Raw genomic sequence first — 24,729 nt, forward strand, 5'->3', positions numbered from 1 at the left:
GTTTGACTTTTGAATTAATTGGTGTGACACACAGAAGTTGAGACAGGAGTGTGTATTTTCAGTCACATTTTTATTTGGCACCCAGCACATGCAGTTTAACAGGATCCTGGGGAAAAGAATAAAGCCAGTAGAAGATGTGAGGTTGTTTGATGGGCTTTGTGAGGGGAGAGTTGGTGTTGGACAAATTAAAAGCTGCTTTGGTAATGATTTGTAGTCTGTCACCTTTTCTCTAATGGCGTTATACTTACTGTGGTTAATCAAACTATACCACTGCCCATTAGTAGACATGCTAGCAGTCTTCTAAAGTACCCAATTAAACAGTGCAACATTACACCTCATCAGATCATGTGATGTGAAAATAGCTGCCGACCTTTTTGTTTGTTAAGTTGACTACATTATAGATTAGGTGTGAACCAAATAAGATGAGGAAATCTGGTACAAAGCATTACATTTTCTCTATTTGCTCTACTAGTAATGCTGACTTGGAGCTGCAGGATGATTTGTGGTTATGTAATAAATAGTTTCTTCCATGGGAAGGCAATGGCATTCTTATCATCATGGCTAGAAATGTATTTCAATGAACAGCATCCATAGCACAGACGATATAGCAACACATAAGGTTAGCAGATGTCTCCTAATTCACACCTTAGGCCGGCTTCGCTTCTTTCATTTCCTACAAGTGTCTACTTGAATGAAGCTTAATATATGAAAATTCATTTAATAGTTCCTGTTAGTGCCCATGACCCTTTAGCAGTTATTATTCTCTCCAGATGGATCACAGTAACCTTATATTAGATGATTATTATGCCTGCATTTGCTTATCCACAGAACCGCTGACAGGGGTGAAGCATTCATTGATGTTTGCAGTTAGATGTTGTAGCATTTGTTGTTTTCTGCAGCTCTGAGTCGCCGGGCTCCACTGATGCTTGAGGGGCGCTCACTCACTTTACAACCCCTACTATAGGAGCATCTGCTCAATGTCTGAAACTGTTAATCGTTCTGTAACTAGGACAGCTTTTCATTATGTTCACTTAGCATTTCATGTCTCTTTTGCTTAAGGTCCACAGTTTGTTTTTTTTAATCATCAATTGTATTTGTGTTTATGATATATTGATAAAACACTTGACACCATAAAAGTGGACTATCATGTTGATCTTTTGAGATGAGATAATTCATCAAAAAGATCATTTAGAAAATGTCATGTCAGTGCTCTCCATGCTGAAATAAAGCTCTGACTTGAACAGAGGTGATTGAAGCACACAAGTGTTGTGCTTTGTCCATGACTTTGGCAACCCAGACAAGATTTAATTAAAGCCTCTCGAGTCAAAACCAGCAGTTCAAGCCCATAATAAATATTCTACCAATTCAGATTCAAGTAGTGTCATGATCTCCATGGCATCCATTTATTCCATCCATTCATAAATAACGCAATGATCAAGTTCATGAGCATGCAGTGTGTGCTAAGACAACGGCACTTCCAATAAATATCTAAAATATAACCATACACAATAACAACAACCAGGATTCTGACTTACTATACAGATGGTTGACATACTAAAGGAATACTCAACATAAAATGTCTCAATAAGGTGTTGGCTCACCACCAGAGCTGCTTGAATGCTTGAATCAATGCACCTTGGCATTGATTCTCCGAGTCTCTGAACTCTACTGGAGAGATGAGCACAATTCCTTGAAAAGAGATCCTCTGATTTGGTGTTGGATTCGTTCCCATGGAACCATTCAGCGACCCCTCGTGATGTTTCCCTCTAAGGGAACAATCAGACCCAAACCATGCCAGCAAAATGCCTCCGTGGCATAACAGAGCCACTGGGTCCCCTCGCTGTAGGGGTCAAGCATTCAGGCCTGTACTATTCACTTGGTGTACGCCACACATGCACTCGCCAACTTGTGGTGAATATGGTGAAGGATGACTCATCCAACCATATCACTTTTTTCTTTTTTCTCCCCCCACATCTCTGTAGAAAAGAGTCTTTGTATATTACACCCCTCTCAAAAGTGCATGCCTCTTTTGTAATTGGGGGTTTGTGCGTCGTAAACCTACCATAATATCCTCCTGCTCTACGTAATTGTCAACAGACTATTCTTGCTGACTCGGCTTGATCACGTCCTGCATTGACATTTTCAGTCACCCGAGGTAGAGCTGCTGCGTCTGCCCCCCCCCCGACCTATCGCACTAATGCACAAGCATCGCCGTCCTAAAATGAGGAACATCAACCACAATTTCCGTCCTCATTGTGTGTGACGTCTTCCTCGTGGATCTGAATAGAGATGTCACTTCATAGTCAGTGTTCCTATTGAAACACTGGCCACCTGAGCTGTCTGTGTGGCCGAGGCTGCTGCCATCTGTGCCCCAACAATGAACCCACTTTCAAAGTCACTTAGATCTTTTCCTCTTTCCTTTCCTCTTGATACAGAATCAGAATGATCTGTGCCCGCTCAGCACTTCTATACCTGCCACAGAGCATGATGGGATGTTAACTACCTAATTGTACCGCGCAGTGCACCTGGCTGTGTGGAAGCTGCATATATTATGTTTCTCTCTCCACTTGTTTTTTTCAAGTTTCCTCTGTGTCACCCATCTTATGTGACTACAGTACATTGTGTTGTAGTTAAATTAAAAGTGCGTGGTGCGCCATAGATTTAACCTATAAAGTTATGTTGACTTGTCATCAGGACATTAGTCAGCCTGTAAAAACAGTTGTATGATATCATCTGTGGCCTCAGCGGAGGAATAACCATGATGATGTCATCAGAGGTGTCTCTGTTTTGGGCTAGTGGTGAGTTACAGTTTGCCGCTGTGAGTTTGAGATTATCAGGATCATCACCAAAAATTCAAATTTTCTTACACTTTAGTGATGTGTTGAGGAGTTAGTGATACTACAGGGGGAGAGGATTTGTTGCACTGCCCTAAATTCTGGGGACTAAGTGTGTAAACAAAAGGTGTTAAGATGTTTTTTTCCCCCTCCAGTTTAAAGCTGCCATGGCATTGCCAAGGCAACTCCTACTGAAGCACCAGTCACTGGAATTGTGGTGACTCTGGTTTGGACAAAGAGGTGATTCACAGCAGGATTATTGTACATGTGAGCCAGGCAGGGAGGGAGCTTAATTCTTTCCTGCATGCCTCTTGCATGTTCCTTTGTTTGGCCTACAAGCCTATTCATTACAGCACAATATAATGGTCAGAAACGGTTGTTTTATAATATTTCAGTAATGCTGCCAATGTCTGAATGTTGCTTTTTTTTAAAAAAAAAGGTCCAGCTTTATTTTCTTATGCTGACTAAAGTAACTCTCATGACAAATACAATATTACATGGAAATCTAACACTAGATTAATTTTTTTAAAATTGAGAATGGAAACTATAAATGCTTTCCACCAACCTAACCTAGTAAAACTGCTTATATATGAAAATTTCATAACATCTTCTGACACTGTTGTATAACTACAGACACCAACATGCAATAGTCCTTGCATGTGTCATTTCAGCTTCAAGAAGGCTGGTTTAAACTGCAGGTAATGACACCAGTAAAACAAGAAACACAGATTTTTCTTTAAAACAGAAGGAGTCAGAGAGTGTGAGGTGAACTGAGACTGTGATCTCAGCAGCAAGGTGTAAGTAGGGAGCTTTGCCTGTAGTTCCAGTTGTTAATCTTATCTGCTTTTACATCATCTCTGCATCATCTCTGCGTTATGCTAATTATTAGTTATTAGCAACAGTGGAAGAAGTTGTCAGAAGCTGTAAAGTAGCAGTGCTACAGTAAAAAGGCAGTCCTTTATTCCAAAAGTACCATTAGTACTGGAAGCAAAAGTACTCATTATGCAGAGTAAATCTTTGCAGGTGTTATTTTTTCACATTTTTAGATGATTTCTTATTATAGACACATTAAGATACAAGCAGCATTTTAAGTACATGCAGAACTCGTTGCTATGCAGGACTTTTATCAATGATAGTGCGCCATTATATAAAGTGATCACATAAGTCATAAGTGCCTGCACACTCAAGGTCCACCCACACAGGGTTTTCACTCATGCAGCTGATAATCCTCTTCCCAGTTCATTGTGGGCGTGTACTAAATGTGCTTGATTGACATCTCCCTCACCATCTTTTCATGATGTTGTTCTTGTCAGATCAGGATTTTTTTTTTTTATCAGTGCACAGACTTGTTCAAAATCGTGTAATTCCCCACATAGCTACACCAATCTCACACCTTAACACGTGTGTGAGGAGGATCACCTGGAAATGACCATCTAAAACAGTTGCAGGCTGTGAACACACATCAGACTCAACCCGACTACATCGTTACTATCGGATGACCGTGACCATTTTTAGGGCAGAGTTTGCCAAGCATGAACTTTGTGACATGTGAATCCACTGGAGCCGGTGGTGCTGGGAAAAAAAACCCACCATTGAATGTGACTTTGTGACAATCACATTGGTTTTTTCATTGCAGTGAGTGAGAGGTAAAAAAATCTATTGCAAGTGTAAAACGGCCTGCAGGCTGTTGAGCAAATGACCAGCGATTCTTTCAACTCCTCCTCGATGACAGATTATAAAATGAGGCCATACACCATAGTGAATTACAATCTACGGTTTACACATAGCACAACACAACTGTGCCATCAGTGCTTTTTTTTTTTTTTTTTGTCCTGCAGCTTTAACCTTTCGATAGCTGCCAGAAAATGCCTTTTTTAACTGAGCTTTGGAATAAAAAATGCTATAGTCACTCAGGCTGTCCAAGAAATGCTCTATAAGCAGCAGCTTATTTTCAACTAGCGCTCTGTGGAGTTTGGCTGTTCAATTTTTCATGACCTGCGAGTCTTTGTCGAACAGAAACGGATCTCAGTCTGCTGTTGCCAGTGTCACTCCAGTATGTTTTGTTTTTGGTAAAGCTGGAATGATTTCAAAGCCGCGAATGAATGTGGCAGCCCTCGCCTGTTTTTGTTCCTCGGACTAGAAAGGCTTAAATACTGAGTAGGCTTTGGATCACTTGTAATCAGCGAGGTGCTAGTACTGTTTAAATTGTCTGTGTGATTTAACAGCCAGGACAGACACACTTTATGGCCAACAAACCTGCTGTGCCATCAGCTCTGGCACTTGTTTTAGTCGCTTCCTTTGGAGGAGAGGGCGAAGGGGGGAAAACAACCTTTATAGCACTGAATAAATCCCAGTGATATCTCAGTCGGTAGCTGTGCATGTTAGTAGATCATCTTTTAAATACCATGCACGCCTTTTTTTTGCTGTCAGGTGTGATCATTAAATGCCAAGTCAAGCTGCAGTTTTTGTCGGACAGTTTAGGTTTGTTTCTTTCCATGCCAAGCTGCAGGTGTGTTTTGTCACCTCGTGCCAAGTCACATTTGTATGTGTTTAATCAAGCACGTGGGCCTGCAGAGTATTTTCCACATCACTGGCATGAGGTGAATAGAAAAGCTGGTCATGATTGTATTACTCCTATTACCATTTCACTGACTTAAGCGTGCAGTAGCAGAGTCGGCACCTGAGGCCTCTGATAAATATCACTTTGCTCTTTTTTTATGACACAGTCGTAGGTGAGAGCAGCTCTTGTTAGGCGCATGCCGTTAGTTGGAGTTGGTGGAGAGGATGTTGCGCGTCCCACAGGCTCAGGAATTCCGAGTGGGGTGGGGGGGAACATTGTGTGTCGTTCAGTGTCGGCAGCAGCTATGAAAATAAAAAAGAAGTAGCCGATGTTTTGCTGCAGACAGCTGTAGGCGAAAAAAACGGCAGCCCGATCCAAAGAATGGAATCTTCTTTCATAGTTTCAGCTGAATGCGGGGAGGCGGGGCGTCACCAGTGGAAACAACAATCCCTCCTCTATTTGTGTTGGCATGTGAGCGTGACAAATGTAAATCTGGCCACAGTAGTGAGTTATCACCCCTGCCTTGTTAAGTTGGCGAGGTTTTGGCAGCCACAGCTGTCAAGATAACCCAAGCTGCCCTTTCCTAACTCACTGGTGTGCCTCCTCTTCAGCAACAAGAAGCGAACAGGCTCAGAGCGGGGGAGGTGGGGAGGTAGAGGGTAGAGGGTAGAGGGGGGGGGGCGAGGACCGGTATGAAAGAGGAGCCGGAGCAGCGGTTTACACAGTGACCGTCCAGCTTTGTGTCGCAGCCGCGGCTGCCAAGAGCGCTGGGTAGCCGGTGGAAATGGCCGCTGCCTCATGTAAACCTGGTGTTGGCGAGGGCTGCCAGCGCCGAGGCCAGACTACACTAACCACTAATGAGGTGTTTATCTGAGAGGTAGGGAGGCTGAAGTGCGCTGGACTCTGCTCCTCAGTCCCATCTGTCAGGGCCCCGGTAACGTTGGAGATGATGAGGCACTCGGCCCTGGCCCCGCAGCAACAAGCTCATGGTTTCTCTCAACACAGACCATGCAATTTGTTTGTTAACAAACACATTTGTACACTTTGTGTATTTGCGGCCAGTTTGATTTGTTTTTTTTTTTGATGGATTATTGTTTGCACAGCAGCGCACAGAGCTCCACATCAGCAGGAGTTAAATGTACAAAGACTTTTCACAGCACTAGATAAAATGTGAACAATGTGAAACACTACTTTAAAGAAAACAGAGCATCCTTACAGCTCTTTTTTCCACAGAGCTGGGCTGGATTACAGTTGGCAGGAGGAAACCATACTTATTTTTAGTCCTGAGCTCTGTATCTGCTTCTACTTTTTTGATACGAGTCGAGTCGGAGGATCCTAGCTGCACAGCAGCCAGACTCTGGACCGGTCGGCCTGCATTAGGATTTGGCAGACAGATGATGTAGCAGTCGTCATCTTCCCATCACATGATCTTCTCCTCTGTCCACGTTTCAAAATGAAGTATCATCAGATTATTTAGCGTGTGCATCACGCTTTATTTGTCTCTCAGATCAGATTAATGAGGCATATAAAAGCCTTATGTTTCTAATCACATTGCCATTACTCCAATTTATCAGGAAGGGCAACATTTTGCTCCCACATGTGCAGTTAATTTAGTGTTACATTATGTACAGTATAGTAGAGAGAGAGATAGAGTGAACAACTTCAAAATCAAATCAAGGCAAATCAGATGGTTTTCTTTTTTTCTCCTTTTCCTCACCGTTTGCTTTCGCTGATACACTCCATCAACGTGGAGCTCCTCTATAAAACTGTTGGCTGCTGTTTATAGTTTTTTCTTCTTGCCACTTAAGGGTTCGCTCATGAGCAGTAAAACATTAGAAACAGTCTTCAAGTGTTTACACGGAAGCAGTAGGTCATGTTTGACAGCTGGCGTACCCCCTGGGTTACAATGAGTGGAGGATCTGACTGGGATAAGGAGTACTGAAGCCGATAAAACCAGATACAGAGAGAGGGGGAGGGGGGGGCTGCTGCTTTTGGGTGGCAACAGATTTGTTAAACCTGCAAACGGTTAAAACACGTCTCAACATTCGCACATGTGAACTTTTTCAGTTCTTCAAGCGGTTGGGTCATGGCATAAGTATGTGCCACGGCGGCCGACAGCAGCTGGTGTCAGTGATTAGTTCCTCCTCACTGATCTGAGTGCTGCTAAACGCTGGTGTAGTGTTGAGCTGGGATTGCAACCTGTACACTCTCTGCCCTCCTTGTGGGAATAGTGAGCAGATGCCGGTCCTAAGATTTATGATTTGTAAAATAAACATTGCAGAGTTGACATATTTTAAGTCAGCTGCGTGCATGCAATGCATTGCTACACTTCATTCATCCATTCATTCAGAAAGTTCAACGCTAAGAAGTTGCGGTGTAGCACTTGAGAGTGAGGAGCTGATGTTTTACTCGACCAACACTTATGTTCAAACCCGCAGCCAGACGTCTGGGGCCAAGTGCACACATGACATATTGCAGCTGGTCTTGATGTGTCCTGTCAGCAGGAAGCGTGTGGCCCACTTTGGCTCTTATTCTAGAAACACGTCTAAATATATACCCACTGTTAGATTAGGCCTTTTTTCTCCAGCCGCGGCCAAAAAACTCTCAGCAAAAATTCATCTCTACAACTACACGAACCTCAAACATGGTCTGCCCTCACCCACACACTGAAAGTCTGTTTTCTCTGTGTACCCTAACCCTCTGCAAATCTGTTCGTAGGGAGTAGGTGGGAGGGGGGCTAGTTTGATAAACATCCAATGATGACACAAGATGGTGCTATGTGTTTCGGATAGCTTCTTCTTTGTAGTCATCAAAGCAGTAGTGAAGTGGCCTTTTTGTTTGCTCCCTCAGAGGCTTGTTTTCCAATACCCAGAGCAGATGGTATGTGTTTTCCATGGATGAATCACTGAGCCGGGTGGGTTTTTGCGTAGCCGGCCCTAGACGATGTGAAGCTTGTATGCGTGTCCTCCTACCTTGGCTACGAGAATACACCTGTCTCTGCAAGCTATATATACATATATATTTATATTTTAAAAAAAGGCTTTGAACTCACTGTTTTTTTTTTTCTACTTAAACTTCCCTAGACTCTGGAGGAGCCCCCCTACTTGACGGTAGGGACTGATGTGAGTGCCAAGTACCGAGGGGCTTTCTGCGAGGCCAAGATTAAGACTGCCAAGAGGCTAGTCAAGGCCAAGGTAAGTCACAATTCAAAGTGCTCATGATCCAAAATTAAAAATGTATTATCTGTGTTATATATGAGGCGATGTGCAGCAGGGCCAGGGGCTCTTGTCTTTGTTTGATCACAGCTGAGCTTGGATCGGAAATGCAGTGATTTAAAATACACTGTCCAAAACATTCCTGTAGAGGCCGGGTTATTGGGATGATATCAGAATTATTTTGTATGTGCTTTTGAATTATTTTATTGTCTCTGGTGTTTAAAAAAAAAATCCAGCTGTTTCCTTCACACGCTGCAGCTCTACCAACAGGTTTTAGATTTAGTTTGTGCCGCTCGTACGGTTAAAACAGTGATCAGGGGGCTCCAGCTGTGACAGATGCAGATGCAGGGTCTGGCTCATCTCACCAGGTGCCCATCATGTCCTCAGGCGTCCCTCTTGCCCACAGCTTCCACATCTCCCCCGTTGGCTTTATGCCTCGCCGATGAAGGCATCGCACGGCGCACGTAGTACAGTATCTCATTTCCCAGTGGGACTAGAGCATCTGGATAATACAATAGAGACAGATCGCTTGTCTCTCGTTCTGCTAGAGTGTGTGGGAGGAACAAAGATTGGATGCTGGCTTTTTTTTTTTTTTCACTGAGTCAGTGCACTATAGTTCCCCCTGTAGAGACAAAAGAGCAGCGATGTTGTGCCATTCTAGCTCATCAGCTGAAATCATCGAATGATGTGTCGTTTTTTTTGTCTTCGCGGACAAACAACACGACAAATTAAAACCATGTGTCACGCTCTGGGTTTAAATATTACGGGGCTAAAGCGCAGCTAACAGGACATTCTTGGCTCATAAATTAATTACCATACTAATTGGCTCAGTGTGTGGTTTGCTTTTGAATAGCTGTAATGTGAATGTGGGCTCTGTTACACAAACGTTGAAACATGGCAATTATTCAGTTGTTGCTGTTGTTGTGAATCCTCCACTGTAATGAATTCCTCTTTAGCTCTTTGCTTCATTAATCTCTGTCTGCTTGTTTAACAAAGTTGATGGTTGCGACATATGGCGCTTGTGTTCTAGGAGTGATTATAAGACTCTGTGAAAAGATCTGTGTGATATTGTTAATTATGACGATGATCTGTACAAGACAACCTGTAAGAAGTAGGTTGTATTTTCAGCAGCAGATCTCTGCTCACATGAAACTCAATTTAAGGCAGTGGTTCCCGACCTTTTTTGGCTTGTGACCCCATTTTGACATCACAAATTTCTTGCGACCCTGTGATCATGTGCAGTCACGTGATCACGGCCGTCAATCAAGATGTGCCAGCTCAGATATTTTTATATGCTGCATTTTATTTGAACTTGAGAGAGTGAAAGTATAGAATACAGTTGTTTAAGGTGGTGTGTGGTGTTTTTAATCATAATTTTAAAAGGAATAATAATTAGTTAAAAAAGAAAATTCTCTGTATTTATTTTTTAATAATTACTAGACATTTCAGGCGACCCCATTTGAATTCCAGGCGACCCCATGTGGGGTCCCGACCCCAAGGTTGAAAAACACTGATTTAAGGAATTAAATGTGAATGTTGGAGGGTCTTCTGCAGGTGACTTCAGAGTCGTTGTTGTGGTTATGTTAACGTCCTCAACGTTTTCTAAAAGACAGTAAACTTTATCCACAAGATTTCCATCTGTGGCGTCGAATCCCAAAAGCTTCCATATGTTATTTCTGAGATGGTTTAGTGTCATTATAATCCGCTGAACTCGCTCACTAGTTCCCTCCATTTCTGCATGATGTAAAACATTGAACTGGGTCAGATCATCACAAACCAAATATTAACGTTTTATTTTTTATTTTTATCGTGCTCGAAACAGTCGTTCGCTTTAAAGCAAACGAAAAGCGAGTTTGTTTTGAACGTTCGACTAGACAGCATGTGGAATCAGAGAGGGCTTCATTATGTGTGAGGTAGAAAGGAAAGCGGGAGTTTCTTTTTATTTCCGTCTGAGCTGTCACAAATGCAGTCGGTGCTTGTTGTTAAGCCAAGGATCACGTCCTTTCGCTGTTTATTGCCGGAGTACACCTCCGCTGTCAAAGTCGCTTGAATAAATCAAGATCACAGTTCACTTTATATCTCTCTATGAAATAAAGAGGAATGTAACAGCTCTGCGTTTACAGATTGTAAAAATACTCACTAACCATTTTGAATTTAGTCCAGTGAAACAGCCCCCAGCTCGGTAATATTTTTAGGCTTTTAGGCCAAGGGATCTGTGATATAATGAAAATAAATCCCATTTACATCACACAAATTTGCTTAGCTACAGCTCTCTTTTATCAGGAATATGGTTTCACATCTTATTCCAGTATTTATTGTTAAGTCATAGTGGTTGCATTGTGTGTGTGCGTACAGTCACAGACCTCTGCAGATGCCGGGCTCACAGTCGGGAGGTGTTGATGCCGCCTCGCTGGGCAGCCAGAGTCGCCCTCCCACTGTCGTCCCTGTGAGGAAAGGGATTCCTTTATTCCACCGGGCAGGAATGTCATTATCTCCATAAGAGATGAAGTGCTGCTCTGGGATGTTTTTTTTTTTTTCACCCTTTCTCTTCTCCTCTTATTTTATGACCCGACAATCCAGCAGCATCTTACAATATGTATTTCTTTCATTCATCGCCTTGATCCCGCCGTCACAGCGAGACTCTGATTGGTGTCGCCGCTGTTGTTATATTTGAAACCGACTCGAGGTAAAGCGTCGTCTGGATTCGTTACCTGCAGGCTTGTTCTCTGAGATGGGGGGGCGCTTAACATCTCTTCCTGCCCTCGTATAGTGGTTGAATTCAAGAGTAAATCACAGTCAATAAAAGTAAAGCCATTTCTCCATGATAATTATGTTACTATTTTACTAGCGCACACTCTCAAAAATTACTTTAATTTCCCTCAGGAAAGAGGAAAAAGAAGCACATGAGCACTTTGATATAGAAGGCAGGGAGGGGCGTTTGTAATACTAAACAGCTCCTGTGCTTCTGGCGGCTCTGACACTTTTCACACATTTCTTCTTTTGGAAAATCTGTGACAGTAAATGGTAGCAAGTGTCTCTGTGTGTGTTTGTGTGTGAGCCAGCCTTGTGGTGTCCTCTGTCACTCAGCGTTGCCAGGTCGCCATGCAGATGTGGAGATTACCACAGCGTGATCAGATTATGATCTACCATGGCTCGCTCAGGGGAGTGCTGCAGATGCACGGAGAAGGGAGGGAGGTGGGGGATGGGGGGGGGGCTGGTCAGTTAGTGTCCCCCTCTGACATTCACAACAGAAATCCTCCACAGTTGGCGCCAGCAGTTGCGGCACAGTTGCCAGTCGGTGGCCGGTCGGTAAACAATGCCAGAAATGAAGCCTAGTTTCTGCTGCTGCCTCATCATCACACACAGATCTCTGTCCTCGTAGGTGATGGGTTGTAACTAGGGTTGCAAAAGGGTGGAAAATTTCCAGTAAATTTCTGGTAAATTTCCAGAAACTTTCCATGGGAAGTTAAGCTGGGGAATTTTGGAAATATTCCAAATTGGAAACTTTCCATGGGAATAATGGGAATTTACGGGAATTTACGGGAATTTACGGGAATTTACGGGAATTAACTGGAAATTGGGGGTAATTTAAACAAACTATATCCAAACATAAATGTAAATATTTTGTTTTGTCATAAGCAGACATCCATGCAAAATAATACAATTAAAAACATGACATTTCAACAGATTTATTTGTGAGTAGAACTTTAACATGAATGTTGAGTAAAATATTATATTAATATTTACAATTTTGTAAATTTTGGATTTATTCCCGTTTATTCCCATATGTTCCCGTTAATTCCCATGGAAAGTTTCCAACTTTGAAAATTCCCGGTATTTTGCAACCCTAGTTGTAACAAACAAACCTGCCCGGCTGAAAGGAGTCCATCACTATATAATCAGTGTATCACAGTTATAAAGTCCAGCAGCGTGTGCGGGGAGTCGGGGACAGCCCCCCCCCCCTGTGAAGTGGGAGATTGATGTGGCCCGGTCAGGCCTACGGGGAATTGTTTGTTTATTCTCATTACTGATTCCCCTCCCCTTGTTGCCGCCCCCCTTTCCCGCAGGTGACCTTTAAACCAGATCTGTCCACAGCTGAGGTTCATGATGAAAACATCAAAGGACCTTTAAAGGTAAGGCAGGAAGGATGGCAGAGATCGATGCTGTGCCACGGCCAGACAAAGTTGTCATAACACACACACACACGTTGGCAACAATTACACTTAAATTGTTTTTTCGTAATTTTGGCTAAGCTTCAAATTATGTCACATTTTTAGCTCCGTTTGGTTTTGTATCAAATCTAATTACCCTTTTCTCTAACAGAGTGAGTGCAGAAAATGCTCAGGAGCATCGGTCAATGAAGCATTCACTCTGCAATTTAATTTCAGTCGATATGTAGGATAGGGTCGGCTTGTTATTAGGGGGAAAAATGTGACTAGAAAATAATAGAGATTAGTACAGTGGCCTGCTGAATAACAGCACTGGGTCTGTCAACAGGTGGGGGCTGTTGTCGAGGTGAAGAATCAGGATGGAGTTTACCAGGAGGCCACAATCAACAAGCTGACTGATGCCAGTATATACACTGTCGGTGAGTCAATAACAAACTGCCCGCTCCTCCTCCTCCTCCTCCTCCTCCTCCTCCTCCTCCTCCTCCTCCTCTTCCTCCTCTTCCTCTCCCTCTCATAGACAGGTGCTGTTCTCCACAGACAGTTTGTAAAACGCATGTTTGTGCACAATGGAAGTTCCTATGGTTTCAGGTTTTGCTTTTTCCTTCACTGAAGCATTATAGTGAAGTAGGATCATCATCCATAGTGTGCTGTTTTTTAAAGGGATATTTCAACATTTTGGCAAATTCGCCTATTGCCATAATCCCTTTAATTACCTTTAACCTTTAATAGTCGGTGAATGTTGTTTTGAGATCGGCGGGGGAGCGACATAGGTGCACGGTATTTCCACATTTCCCTCATCAAACTAAATACACAATCCAATAACTCCAAAACACTCTCCTGGACAAGTTGTGACCTGCACATTCACCACGCTATGAAATAATAATGGGATGTTACGAGACAGAGTTGTTTTTGAGGTAAATATGTAGCCGAAACCACATTTCAGACATGGCTGCTGGGCAGAGTATTTGCTTCATGTGTCTTAATGTTACATAATTATACGTTATTATTTCATAGCGTGGCTAAAAGTTGTAAGAAAAAAATCGAAACTGATTGATCTCCAGAGCTCAAGGTGATGTCTTTAAATGACTTGTTTTGTCCAACAATATTTCAACCTTCAGACGTTGCATTTTGCAATCACATGAAAAAGATTAAAGCAGCAAAATTCTCATACTCGAGAAGCTGTGCTTGAAAAAATAAAATCGAGTATTAAAACTGTTGCTCTACTTTCTTGGCAATTTGTCAGTGCGAGTCTGTCAGGCGCACACAGTTACTGTGCTGGATAATCCAAAGTGTACAGTGTAGAGGCTGCTGCTCAGATCTGCAGTCTCTCAGCAGCTGTTTGTCGCTTGAGAGTGCCCATGGGGGTTTCCCCTGTCTCCAAAACACTCATCTTTTCATTCATCAGTGGGAAAACATAAAACACAAGTCACCGCTGAAGGTACATCAAGTGTTTCCTCCTCATCACCGAGTACAATCAATAATGGAATTATGGATGTGCACATCTGGGCTCGGCTCTGGGATCAGTGTGACAGCTTAAAGTATAAGAAAGGGTTTTTTAATATATTTTTATTATTACTATATCATTATATAAGATCATTTGATGTGGGTGCTTAGTCTATATAGATTTGATATCAGTTAATGCATCAGATTCTTCTCATGTGTCTTTATTTGACTGTTTGTCTCACAGTGGATCCTCGAAGCTCTGACAGAGCTGTGAGCTGCAGCGGCTCTGTCACTGCCTGCTGGAGGATCTGTCTAAGCCTTAAAAAGACGAGCATAATTTGTTTTTTAACGTATCATAAAGCGAGCAGACATTTTGTAACGGAGCGAGAGTGTGTGTGTGTGTGTGTGTGTGTCGGTGGACTCCTGGCCTACATACTGCAGCCTAATAGTTTCTCTCTCATCTCTGCAGTGTTTGACGATGGCGATGAGAAGACCCTGAGGCGTTCCTCTCTCTGCCTGAAAGGAGCGCGTCACTTTGCAGAGAGCGAGGCGAGTATTGCGCCGTCCCGCCGTTTCTCGCGGCTTCCTGGAGAAACGGCTCATTTTATTCTAAGTTTTTATTTAGTCACCATCAGTCTCACATCTCTACTCGCAGCGCTCAAATTAAAACGCTGCTCATGAATGGTCCCCATATTAGCATTCGAGCAGTCAGCTGTGAAATATTTCCAGGAAATGTAAACTGATATCACAGCCAAGTGCTGAGTATATCCCTCCATTCTGACGAAATCCCACGAGAGGAATTTCTTCAAGGTCTGCTGTATAAATCTTTTGTCTTCCAATTTAGTGTCTGACAAGGTGGCGCTGAGGCTCTGTGCTGTTGTTTGTCTCCCTCCACAGACGCTCGACAGACTCCCCCTCACCAACCCCGAGCACTTCGGCACACCTGTCATGGGCAAGAAGGGCAACCGTGGCCGACGATCGAACCCGATGTGAGTATCTCCGGCTCCGCGCCCTCCTCCTCTCTTCATCCTGCAGGGTGAAGTATCAAACGTAATATATCGGAGGCGTGCGAGGCCGGCGGGAAGGGATTTTCTCTGCCCATCCACTGTCATCAGTAACAGGCTCCCCCTCAATTCAAAGTGTGCTGACAGCAGTTGAACTGAAAGATTTACTCTCATCTCCATCCCCTCATAAACAGCCCCCGAGGCCCTGGGAGAGGACAGCCTACTCGCTTATTTCACTTCCTTAATCACACCGGGCTCCTCTCTGTGTGTGTGTGTGTGTGTGTGTGTGCGTGCACCTGTGCATGCTGGATGGTGAAGTGTGAGCACGACACGGTCCTGCTGAATGTTATCACTTTTTTTTTTTTTTTACTTCTCCTTTGACTCAAATGTTCCAGTGGGTGTTTTATGCTCTGATGTGCAGAGTTTTCATCAGGGAATAGGAACTGCTGAGAGTTTTTTCCTTTTTGGCTGTGGATATAATTGTGGCTCCACTCTGTTATAAAGAGGACACTCTGCTGCATAATCTCATTCTCTGACACCCATTGCTAATGGCACTCAGGGAAAAGTCAATATTACTCTAAACATTGATGCAATATTGACTTGGAGCATTCCCAGCTGCACATTAGCACCTTGGACCAGTTGTCTTCCTGTGCACTGATAATCTTAACTGTTGAATAACAAGGACCGACAATGCGGCACAGATTTAGATTAAAATTGATGTGTTCCCTGTCGTCTTCTGTTTAAAGGAATAGTTCAATATTTTAAGAGTTTGTTTTCTTGCTGAGACTTGGATGTGGAGATTGATGCTGCCATGTCTGAACCGTAAACAATCGGAAAGTGGGGAAACAGGTAGCCTGGTTCAGCCAGGAGGTAACACATCGTGAGGTTGCCAGGCAACCAGCAGAGGACCAAGAAGTCACTGCTTCTGGCCAAAAAAATATTCCCAATGGATAACCCTCTTAAACTTTGTTGTATTTATGTACATTTGGTTGTTGTGGATAAAACGGGCCTACTGTTTCCAGTCTTAGTGCTAAGCAAACCACCTGCGGCCTACAGCTGGACAATGGGGGGACAAGTGTGATTGCCATTTCATATGATGATTGATTATGTTTGATGATGTATTTTAATCCTGAGAGAAAAGTGGATGTTTTACCATACGGCATTATAGCTGAGTATCTCTTTACCGTGGGCGCCTGTTGTGTTTTAAGATGCAGCAGATGTTGGTGACTGCTGCTGATGATGAATGATGCTGCTTAATCCAGAGGGTGTGAGCAGCTGAGGCATTAATATAAGTTTGATGTATTTCTGTTCATGATCAAGATGGATTTCCGACATCTTGTTCTGTTCGATGAGACTTAAAGAAAAGCACCAAACTGCTCTGCTGACCTGTCCTTCTCCTCACCAGCTACACTCATTCTTCTCACTCCACACTTGTCTTGTTGTGGGTGCAGCCAAACAACACACCTGCTAAATAACTGACTGTCTGACACTCCACGCTCCGTTATCAGGGGATGTGAGGTGCTGCTTGTGAGCCAGACGGAGAGAACCCCGAGGGTTTGTTCAGCAGCACCCATCAAACTATTTGGCTTTCTTTTGAGTGATTTTCATACTGAAGTGAAAGTTAAAAATGCATCACTCAAAAAGTCAAACTGCTCTTTTCATTTAGTGTCTTAAAGTGAGGGAAGCTTTTCAATAATCATTCCTCATTAAGTTGCTACAGAGCTTTGTTTATGTCTTTGATTCGCAGCTTTGTTGTTGTTGTATTAGTAGTACTAGTGGTAGCCTGACTGATTTACTGCCTTTTTAGTTTTGCCAGATTCTGTGTGTGTGTGTGACTGTGTGTATACACTGTATATGCACATAGAGCTGTTCTCAGAGCAGGCCTAGCGAGGCGTAAAAAGAGGACAGAGGATCTGTTTGCCTGCTGGTGCAGCTCACATGATCCCTGGCTGTCTGTCTCCTGGCCGTAGTCGGGGCTCTGTCACTGTCAGGCAGCAGAGAGCGAGCCGGCTCATCAATACACTGATCCTAATGATGAGTGAGCTCATCAATGGAGCAGACCTATGTGTTGCTGTGCTACATGATGATAAGAGTAGAAGCTTTGCAGATGTTTTGTTGTGCTTTGGGTTCTTTTTGATGATTCCCAGCTGAGCAGCGGTTAAATGAAAAGATGATGTAAGTGTAAATCTGTCTGAGGCAAAACTTCATTCTGCTGTTTTAAAAACAGAGATATGCTGACAACATGGATTTGATGCCAAAAATGTCGACATTTGACTGATTAGGTTTTGTGACATCAGACTAACTGCTACTGAGGCAGCTAAGCAAAAAAAACTATATCTTTAAAATTTGCAAATATTCTTACTAGGGCTACAATTAATGATTAACTGATTCATCTTTTATCTAACAGTTTAAAATGTCCGTTACACAATGTCATAAAGCCCAAAGGAGACCACAGACCCACACAGTGTAAAAACAACCAGTCTTAAATCATTTAAGGCAAAGAAAAGTTGCTAATTCTCCCATTTGCATCGCTGCAACTAAGGGCTGTGAAAGTTAATTGCACTAAACTCAGCGCAGTGTATTTAAGAACATCTACGTACTCACTTCACCTAAAGCGCAGTCCACTGGGTAAACGCTCTTTTTCTCCCACAGTCAAGAAGAAGAGCTTTCATCATCCTCCAGCGAAGAAGAGGAGAGCGATCAGCGGCAGAATGAGGATCTGTTCGGCAAAGTGGTCTGTGTGGAGGGGGTCGTCACCGGAGACAAGAAGAAGACCACGTGGTACCCTGCTCTGGTGAGCTCCAGCTCTCCCTTCCCCTCTCTCTGCTCTCTGCTCTCTGCTCCATCACTGTGAAGAAACAGGGCGCGCTGCTGCCGGCCGTCTGGTGCACCCGCAGCAGCGTTGTGCCGTTTCATCCCAACGCCTGCTTATGTAACCTCGGCACGCTGCAGGATTATGGCATTGCATTTCATCCACCATGAAATGCTAGAAATATGCATGTTGTTGCAGTGAGAATAGTGGATTTCTATAAATAAGTGAAACCCCCTCTGCAGCAGCCGCCCCGACTTCTGCAGTCTGAAGGATTTCACAGAGCAGCCCCGACTCTTATTTTAGAGGAAAAAGATCCGTCTTGTTTTCCCTGATGTGTTCGACAGCGCAGCACAGGCGCAGCTTTGGTGTTTTCAGCCTGTTCCAACTCATTTCTCTCCACCCAGCCTTAACTCTGAGCCATCGTCTGCACACAATGAAATGGTGACAGGCGTTGTTTGTTTATGTAAGTGTTAAAAGTACAAGTGAGAGAATGGGAGAGGGTGGGGAAAGCTGTCCCTTTAACAGTGTAGTCAGCAGGACCCCGCCTCCAGGGTTTGTTGTTCTTGGCTGGCTGTGGACCGGGCTCCGTGCTGCCTCCCTGTGACGGCCCAGAGAACTGCATCACACAGTAGCCTGTCATTGTTTACTCTGTGGCCATATGGCACAGGGGTGGAGCAGTACTCTGGTAGATGTTTCACATCAGTAACAAACAGTGTGCTACACTCTCAAACGGCCCAGTTAAACACGAGTCAAAGGAAAGTGTGAGCTCGTTCATTTGCAGCACACGTACGTCAGAAAGGGAAATGATGTCACAGAGCAAACGTGACAAAGCATCATCCACCCTGCAAGTGTGTGCGTCTGTGTGAGATCTCCAAAACGGTTCTCTGCTGGGTCAGACCCCGACACTGGAACAAGTCTCACTGTTGTAGGATTGTCACCATACCAGAATTTCAGTAGTCGATACCAATACCTGTGAATTTCCACGATTCTTGATTCTAATTCGATACCACGATAAAAAAAAGGAAAAAAAAACAGAATCCATGTACTTTTAAATTCACTACTTTATTGAAAACTGTTTCAAACTGTCAAGTATTTAACATAACTGTGCTTCAACATAGTAAACAGCAGCAGCACATGCTACAAGTGCCCACTCCTCTTTCCTGCCTCTTTTTTTCGTAGACAGCATATTTTGTAATCCATCAGCGTGGCCTTTTGCTGAAACTACCTCAGTCATTGACTCATACTCTGACCCCCACCCCCCTCACACATACAATCACACACACAATCTCACACACACACACACACAGTACCACCCCATCTGACCTATTAACTTTCTCTTGTTTCCATGCAACAAGGTTATCTCCCCGGACTGTCATGAAGATATGACTGTGAAGAAGGACAACATCTTCGTCCGCTCTTTCAAGGATGGAAAATTGTGAGTCATTATTAATGTGCTAATAAAAAAAAAAGAAAAGAAGCAGAGCTAGATTCATGATTAAAAGCAGATTTTTGGATTGAAATATTTGTCATTAACTCAGAAAAGAAAAGATGATTCCAGTTAAATATTTAATCGGTATCAGTCGGATTATTTGCTTTATCTTTTGAAAGGCTTTGATAAACAGATGATGATGATGATTAGCATCTTCACTGATAAATGACCTGAGTTTAAATCTGTTAATCAACCTTTAATGTAAAACATGGCTCATCAGGAGCTTTTGAATAAGTGATGTTTAATAGGATACATGTGCAGTGAACCTTTGCAACACAATGAAGTGCATGAATGCGTAAATGCTTGTGTGCACCCTCTGGCGCTACATTAAGTATAATATTTGCAGATCCATCTGATAACTCTCCACTTTATCCATATTCCTGCCTAACTTGACTAAAATGTTTGTAAATAAAAATGTATATGATAAAATTCTTATGAAATATAAATCTCCCAATGAGATTTGAGACTTGTTGGGCTTTGTTGATTTCGTTTGTCCTCAGGCTGTTAGTTCCTGGTGAGGTAAGGCAGTGTAGCTTCCCCGCAGCCTGCCCACGGCGTGGAACCACACAGCCAGATTGTTTTGTCTGTGGCGGAGAGAGAAATAGATCCAGTCAGGAGTCTGTGCTCTGCTGGTCGTTTACAAAGCAGGCTGTAGTAGTGCACACTCAAATTAATCAGGTGTTTTCTCGCCGCTCTAAAGGACTACCTAACTGTCTGTTTGAATTCCACAGACGATGGAGCAGCCTTGTGTCTGCGCTCCTTTGTAGATACGTCTAACTCATCAGCATGACCCTTAATCTGCAGCTGAAGACATATTCATAGTACAGGAAGTCTTATCTCTTGTATTTTGGCTAATAGTCAGGTGAAGGATACAGTTTGATGAGACGGATAAGATAAAGAATGATGAATCGTTGGAGAAGCGGGAGTCGTACACCAGTGGAGTATTTCCTCTCTCGACACGGCGCTGTGCGATGGCTTTTGTTGCAAATTGAATCGCACAGTAGCCGTAGCCTTCCTTTCTGCTTTGTAGCAATTTGATTTCACTCGCTGAAATCAGCATAGTGTATCCACGGGTGGACGCCAGAAATAATAATGTAAGATGTCGGAAAATCCATATCGTTGTTAATGAGATTTTCAGGTTTGTTTTTTGTTTTTTTCTTCGGCTTTTGTGTTGATGGAATAAGAAAGATGAGAGAGGCTGATCATTACTTTTACTTTGTGTGATGTGATGTATCGGTCTGATCCATCAGCCATGTCGTCTTGTGGTAGGTGACAGTTTGATCTATCGCAGCTCTTGCAAGTACAGAGACGGGTATACACTAAGACAGAAGAAAGCTTTTGAACGCAGCTTATCATACAGTATGTGTAGTTCTTCACATGTACAACACCAGCTCCAGTCTGTGTGTACGCCACTTCACTGTTCCACTCCCTTTAGCCCTCTGTGCACTCGCTGTTTTCCAGCTCTTTTCCCCAAACACACACTCCACTTGTCATTGTTTGTTATTGTACTTTTTATCATTTTATGTCAGCCTCTTCTCGTCTATTATTACCAAGTTATTCTAACTGGCTGCTCCCTGTGTGAGGTGTGTGTTTATTGAAGAGGGGTCACATCCATAAGCCACGTGACCTCCCGCCACCACGCCGGGGTCAGCATGTTGGCTTTCCTCTGGAGAGTCTGCTATTGTTAGTGATAACCATTCATGGTGCCTTTTCAAAAAAACAATGGTTCGGAAAAACAGTTTTTAGGCAAAACAAGGTCACATCCAGAGGGGAGACGGGAGTTGTCAGGAAGTGGTTATTCTCATTTAGTCAGATCTGGTTACCGTAGTAACAATGGAAATAGACGCTGTTGCTATTTTTTCTTTTTCTTTTTTTTTTCTGGCAGGCTGGCAAACTTGTCAGTGCCATTGACGTGCAGAGAAAAAAGACAGCTTGATCTGTGTGTGTAGGTCTGTCACTCAAACCTTCAGTTAAACTAAACTACACATCCATGTGATGTTTAGGGCTGAAACAAATAGCGGAGTAATTGATTGAATATTAATTAAATTCTTATCTGTGCTAGCAGACTTTGGGAATGGCAATACTGGATGTTAAGTCATTTGTGTGTGTGTGTGTGTGTACATACATACACATACATAGAGTGGGGTCCAGAGGTCTGAGACCACACAGCTCCAGCTGTGAAGTGCTAATTAGCAAATGCTAACATGCATTTATTAGCATTTAGCTAAACACGCTGCTGCAGCCCCACAGGCAAACTCATCATAGTCCTGTTTTTATCTTTTTAGTAAACCTCAGTAGAAAATGATCTTTGCACCATTTGTGTACGCAAGTGCATTTGTGAGCCTTTGCCACTCTAATAACACACCAACACAATGTGAAAAATGAAATTCCATAGGAATGACGTTGGATCAAGCTGTTTATTTTCTATCAGTTGGATTAGCTACAATGAACTGTTTTATTTAAATTCACTCCATGGCAAATCTGGTTATTGGATCAGCTCAGCTGCCCACAGATCCCACAGAAAATCGTCTCCTTGGCTCAGTAGCCAAGCCTCCGACTGCTCTCGGCTTACAAGCTCCACTGATCCATCTATCTGCCAAATCACCAGCACTTTGCCCAGCTGCTGGGAAGATGTTGCAAGAAAATGGGCTGTGAACACAGTTATGACTGTTTATGTCTGCTCATATTTTGAGGCTGTTGTTGGTGCTGTGTGTTGCAACTTTGGAAAGTTCAAGGGCACCTCCGTCTCTGCAGGTATTTTTAATGAAGAAAAGTTTAGGGTGGCTTGTCACGTTTACTTTCAGGACCCATTCTTTTGTAGAGACCTCACCCCTTTAACATACAGTCACATCCCAGAGCTGAACCTTGGTGTGGGAACATTCAGCTCACTATCATTCACACTATCATCTCTGAGCGCATTTTAATCAGAGCGTCTTGTGTTTTTGCAGTTACACGGTGCTGCGAAAGGACGTCCGAGAGATGAGCAGCGATTGTCCTCCGAAAGCCGACGCAGGGCTCAAACCCGGTGAGTTTAAAATAAAAGCTTTAAAGCGGTGAATGTCACAGCATCTGTGAGCCAGACTAAGTGTTGACACACTTGGCAGAAAACGCTCAGAGAATGGGTTACAGCAAAGTAGACGGAAGAAAGGAAGTTTTGTTTTTGTTCTGGGGAATGCAGTGGTGGTGAAGCGGCTGTCACTGTCGAGTCTATTTTTATTTGAAGTCCTCACCAAGCTTTTTTATACAGTGCCCCTGTTTTTTCTGCCGCAGAGCTCTTACACTCTCATAATTACAGTTAGGAAACAGCTTTGTATTATCCCAGACTCGGTATTCACAGGTGGTTAACTCACAACTCAGATATTTTCCACATTACAAAAGCGTAAAACAAGCATCTGCTGAGGTGGTTAGATGCTACTTAAGCCCACCTGTGACACTGTGGCTGAACGCTCCTGCTGCTCTGCAACAATGCAAATGCTCTTGACGGATTTTCATGCTGCTTTCTCCCATTGTTTTTGTGTACAGGTCTTTTACTCCCAGAGTTAAACAGTCACAGCTGTATTAACTTTTATAGTAGAAGTAGTGTTTCTAAACCGCTATTCAGTTTTAGTATTTTTCCTGAGGGTAGTCTGGTTTCATTCACTCTGCAGTGCAACAAATTCAGAAAGTATTCAAACTCATGTCCTGTTCCCCCCGACACACATTTTGTTGCAGCTTTGTGCTGTAGCTGCTTTAATATTGCTTAATTGTTTCTCCTGTTGTCACTCTACTATCAGTATCCCATAATGACAAAGCAAATCAGACCCTTTGCTATGAAACTTGAAATTCATGTTGCTCCCATTTCTCTTGATCATCTGAGATGTTTCTACACCTGTTGTAAATTCAGTTGCTCGGACATGAATTGTAAAGACACACCTGTTTATATAAGTTCTCACATATGACTGTGTATATTAGTGTAAAAACAGAGGAGCTGCCTGCAGAGCTCAGAGACAAGTTTGTGTTGAGGCTCAGATCTGTGGAAAAGATGCAAAGTATCCAAGGGCAAAATGTCCTCAATAATTCTTCAATGGAAAAAGTTTGAAATAAACCAAACCAGCCAGGACTTCACAATGAACTGGCCACCCAGCAGCACTAAGCAATTGGAAAAGAATGAACTTGGTAAGTGGGCAACCAAGAAGAACCCGGTGGTCACTCTGGCTGAGCTCCAGATTTGTGTGGAGATGGGAGAAACTTCTCCAAGGACAACCATCACTGCAGCAGCCCTCCACAGATTAGTTCAGGGTTCAAAGCCGAATGGAGAAAAGTACAGAAATATCCTCAATGAACATGATTCAGAGTGTCTCTAAGCCAGCGTTTCTCAAACTTTTTTCAGTCAGGGCACCTTTCAAAAGTGCATAAAATCTCACGGCACCCCTGTGTAAAATATAATTCAAAATGACACTGCATAGCCTAAATGTAAATGTCCTGTTTATTTAGACGGGACAGTACAGTATTTATGCATAGGTGCCTATAGCCTACATATACATACACACACACACACACACACACACACACACACACACACACACACACACACACACACACACACACACACACACAATATAATCCGCAATGTGAGAGGAAGAGAGAAGGTCTACATGCGCACAGCGCGCAGGCACGCGTTCACATGAATATCCACCGGCGGTCTCCGCTCCGTTCTCACTCCGTTGCGAACAATCAGAGAGTTTCCACCGGTGGAAGAGGAGAGAGGCTGTGACTCACCATCAATGTGAGAAGTGAGCCTGGTACGACGCATTTCTTTCATAGCGTCCGGTGGACACGGACCCTACTGCTCTGAGTGCCTGTGACCAACGGCCTCTCTCTCTCTCTCTCTCTCTCTCTCTCTCTCTGAACGCTGCCGAAACGAGCCGCCAGCGCCGCTTGATGATATACTGTATATCAGGGGTGGAGTGGGGCAGGGTTAGAATAAGAAAAATAAGACATATGGGTAGCTATATTTAGCTATTTCCTTCAGAAGTGGGCACCAGTTAGATCATGGATTTGTATTAAAAGTAGGCTACAGAAATGCTGAATGGGGTGAAAGAGCTGCAATTAGTGCAACGCTGCTGACCATAACATTACATCCAGTCAGGTATATTCCCCCCTCCCTACTCTGCTCTGCCAATGGATTTTACTGACAGCGCGCTGCACACGCCACGGTTTCGGG

At 43.3% G+C, this 24,729-nt stretch overlaps 1 protein-coding gene across 5 annotated transcripts in view; it reads left to right on the forward strand.

Moving 5' to 3' along the window:
- Positions 1-24,729, forward strand: part of arid4b (AT-rich interaction domain 4B) — a 42,705-nt gene that overhangs the window by 3,574 nt on the left and 14,402 nt on the right. For all 5 annotated transcript variants that reach the window (XM_085800698.1, XM_085800696.1, XM_085800699.1 and 2 more), the window contains exons 3-10: positions 8,478-8,588; positions 12,677-12,742; positions 13,107-13,197; positions 14,691-14,770; positions 15,119-15,210; positions 17,878-18,019; positions 19,393-19,472; positions 22,475-22,551. In XM_085800698.1, the coding sequence (XP_085656824.1) occupies positions 8,478-8,588; positions 12,677-12,742; positions 13,107-13,197; positions 14,691-14,770; positions 15,119-15,210; positions 17,878-18,019; positions 19,393-19,472; positions 22,475-22,551 (739 nt within the window). The remainder of the gene's footprint in view (positions 1-8,477; positions 8,589-12,676; positions 12,743-13,106; positions 13,198-14,690; positions 14,771-15,118; positions 15,211-17,877; positions 18,020-19,392; positions 19,473-22,474; positions 22,552-24,729) is intronic.

This window comes from Trachurus japonicus, chromosome 15, assembly GCF_045865225.1.
Source record: "Trachurus japonicus isolate A0001 chromosome 15, Traja_1.0".
Lineage (NCBI taxonomy): Eukaryota > Metazoa > Chordata > Actinopteri > Carangiformes > Carangidae > Trachurus > Trachurus japonicus.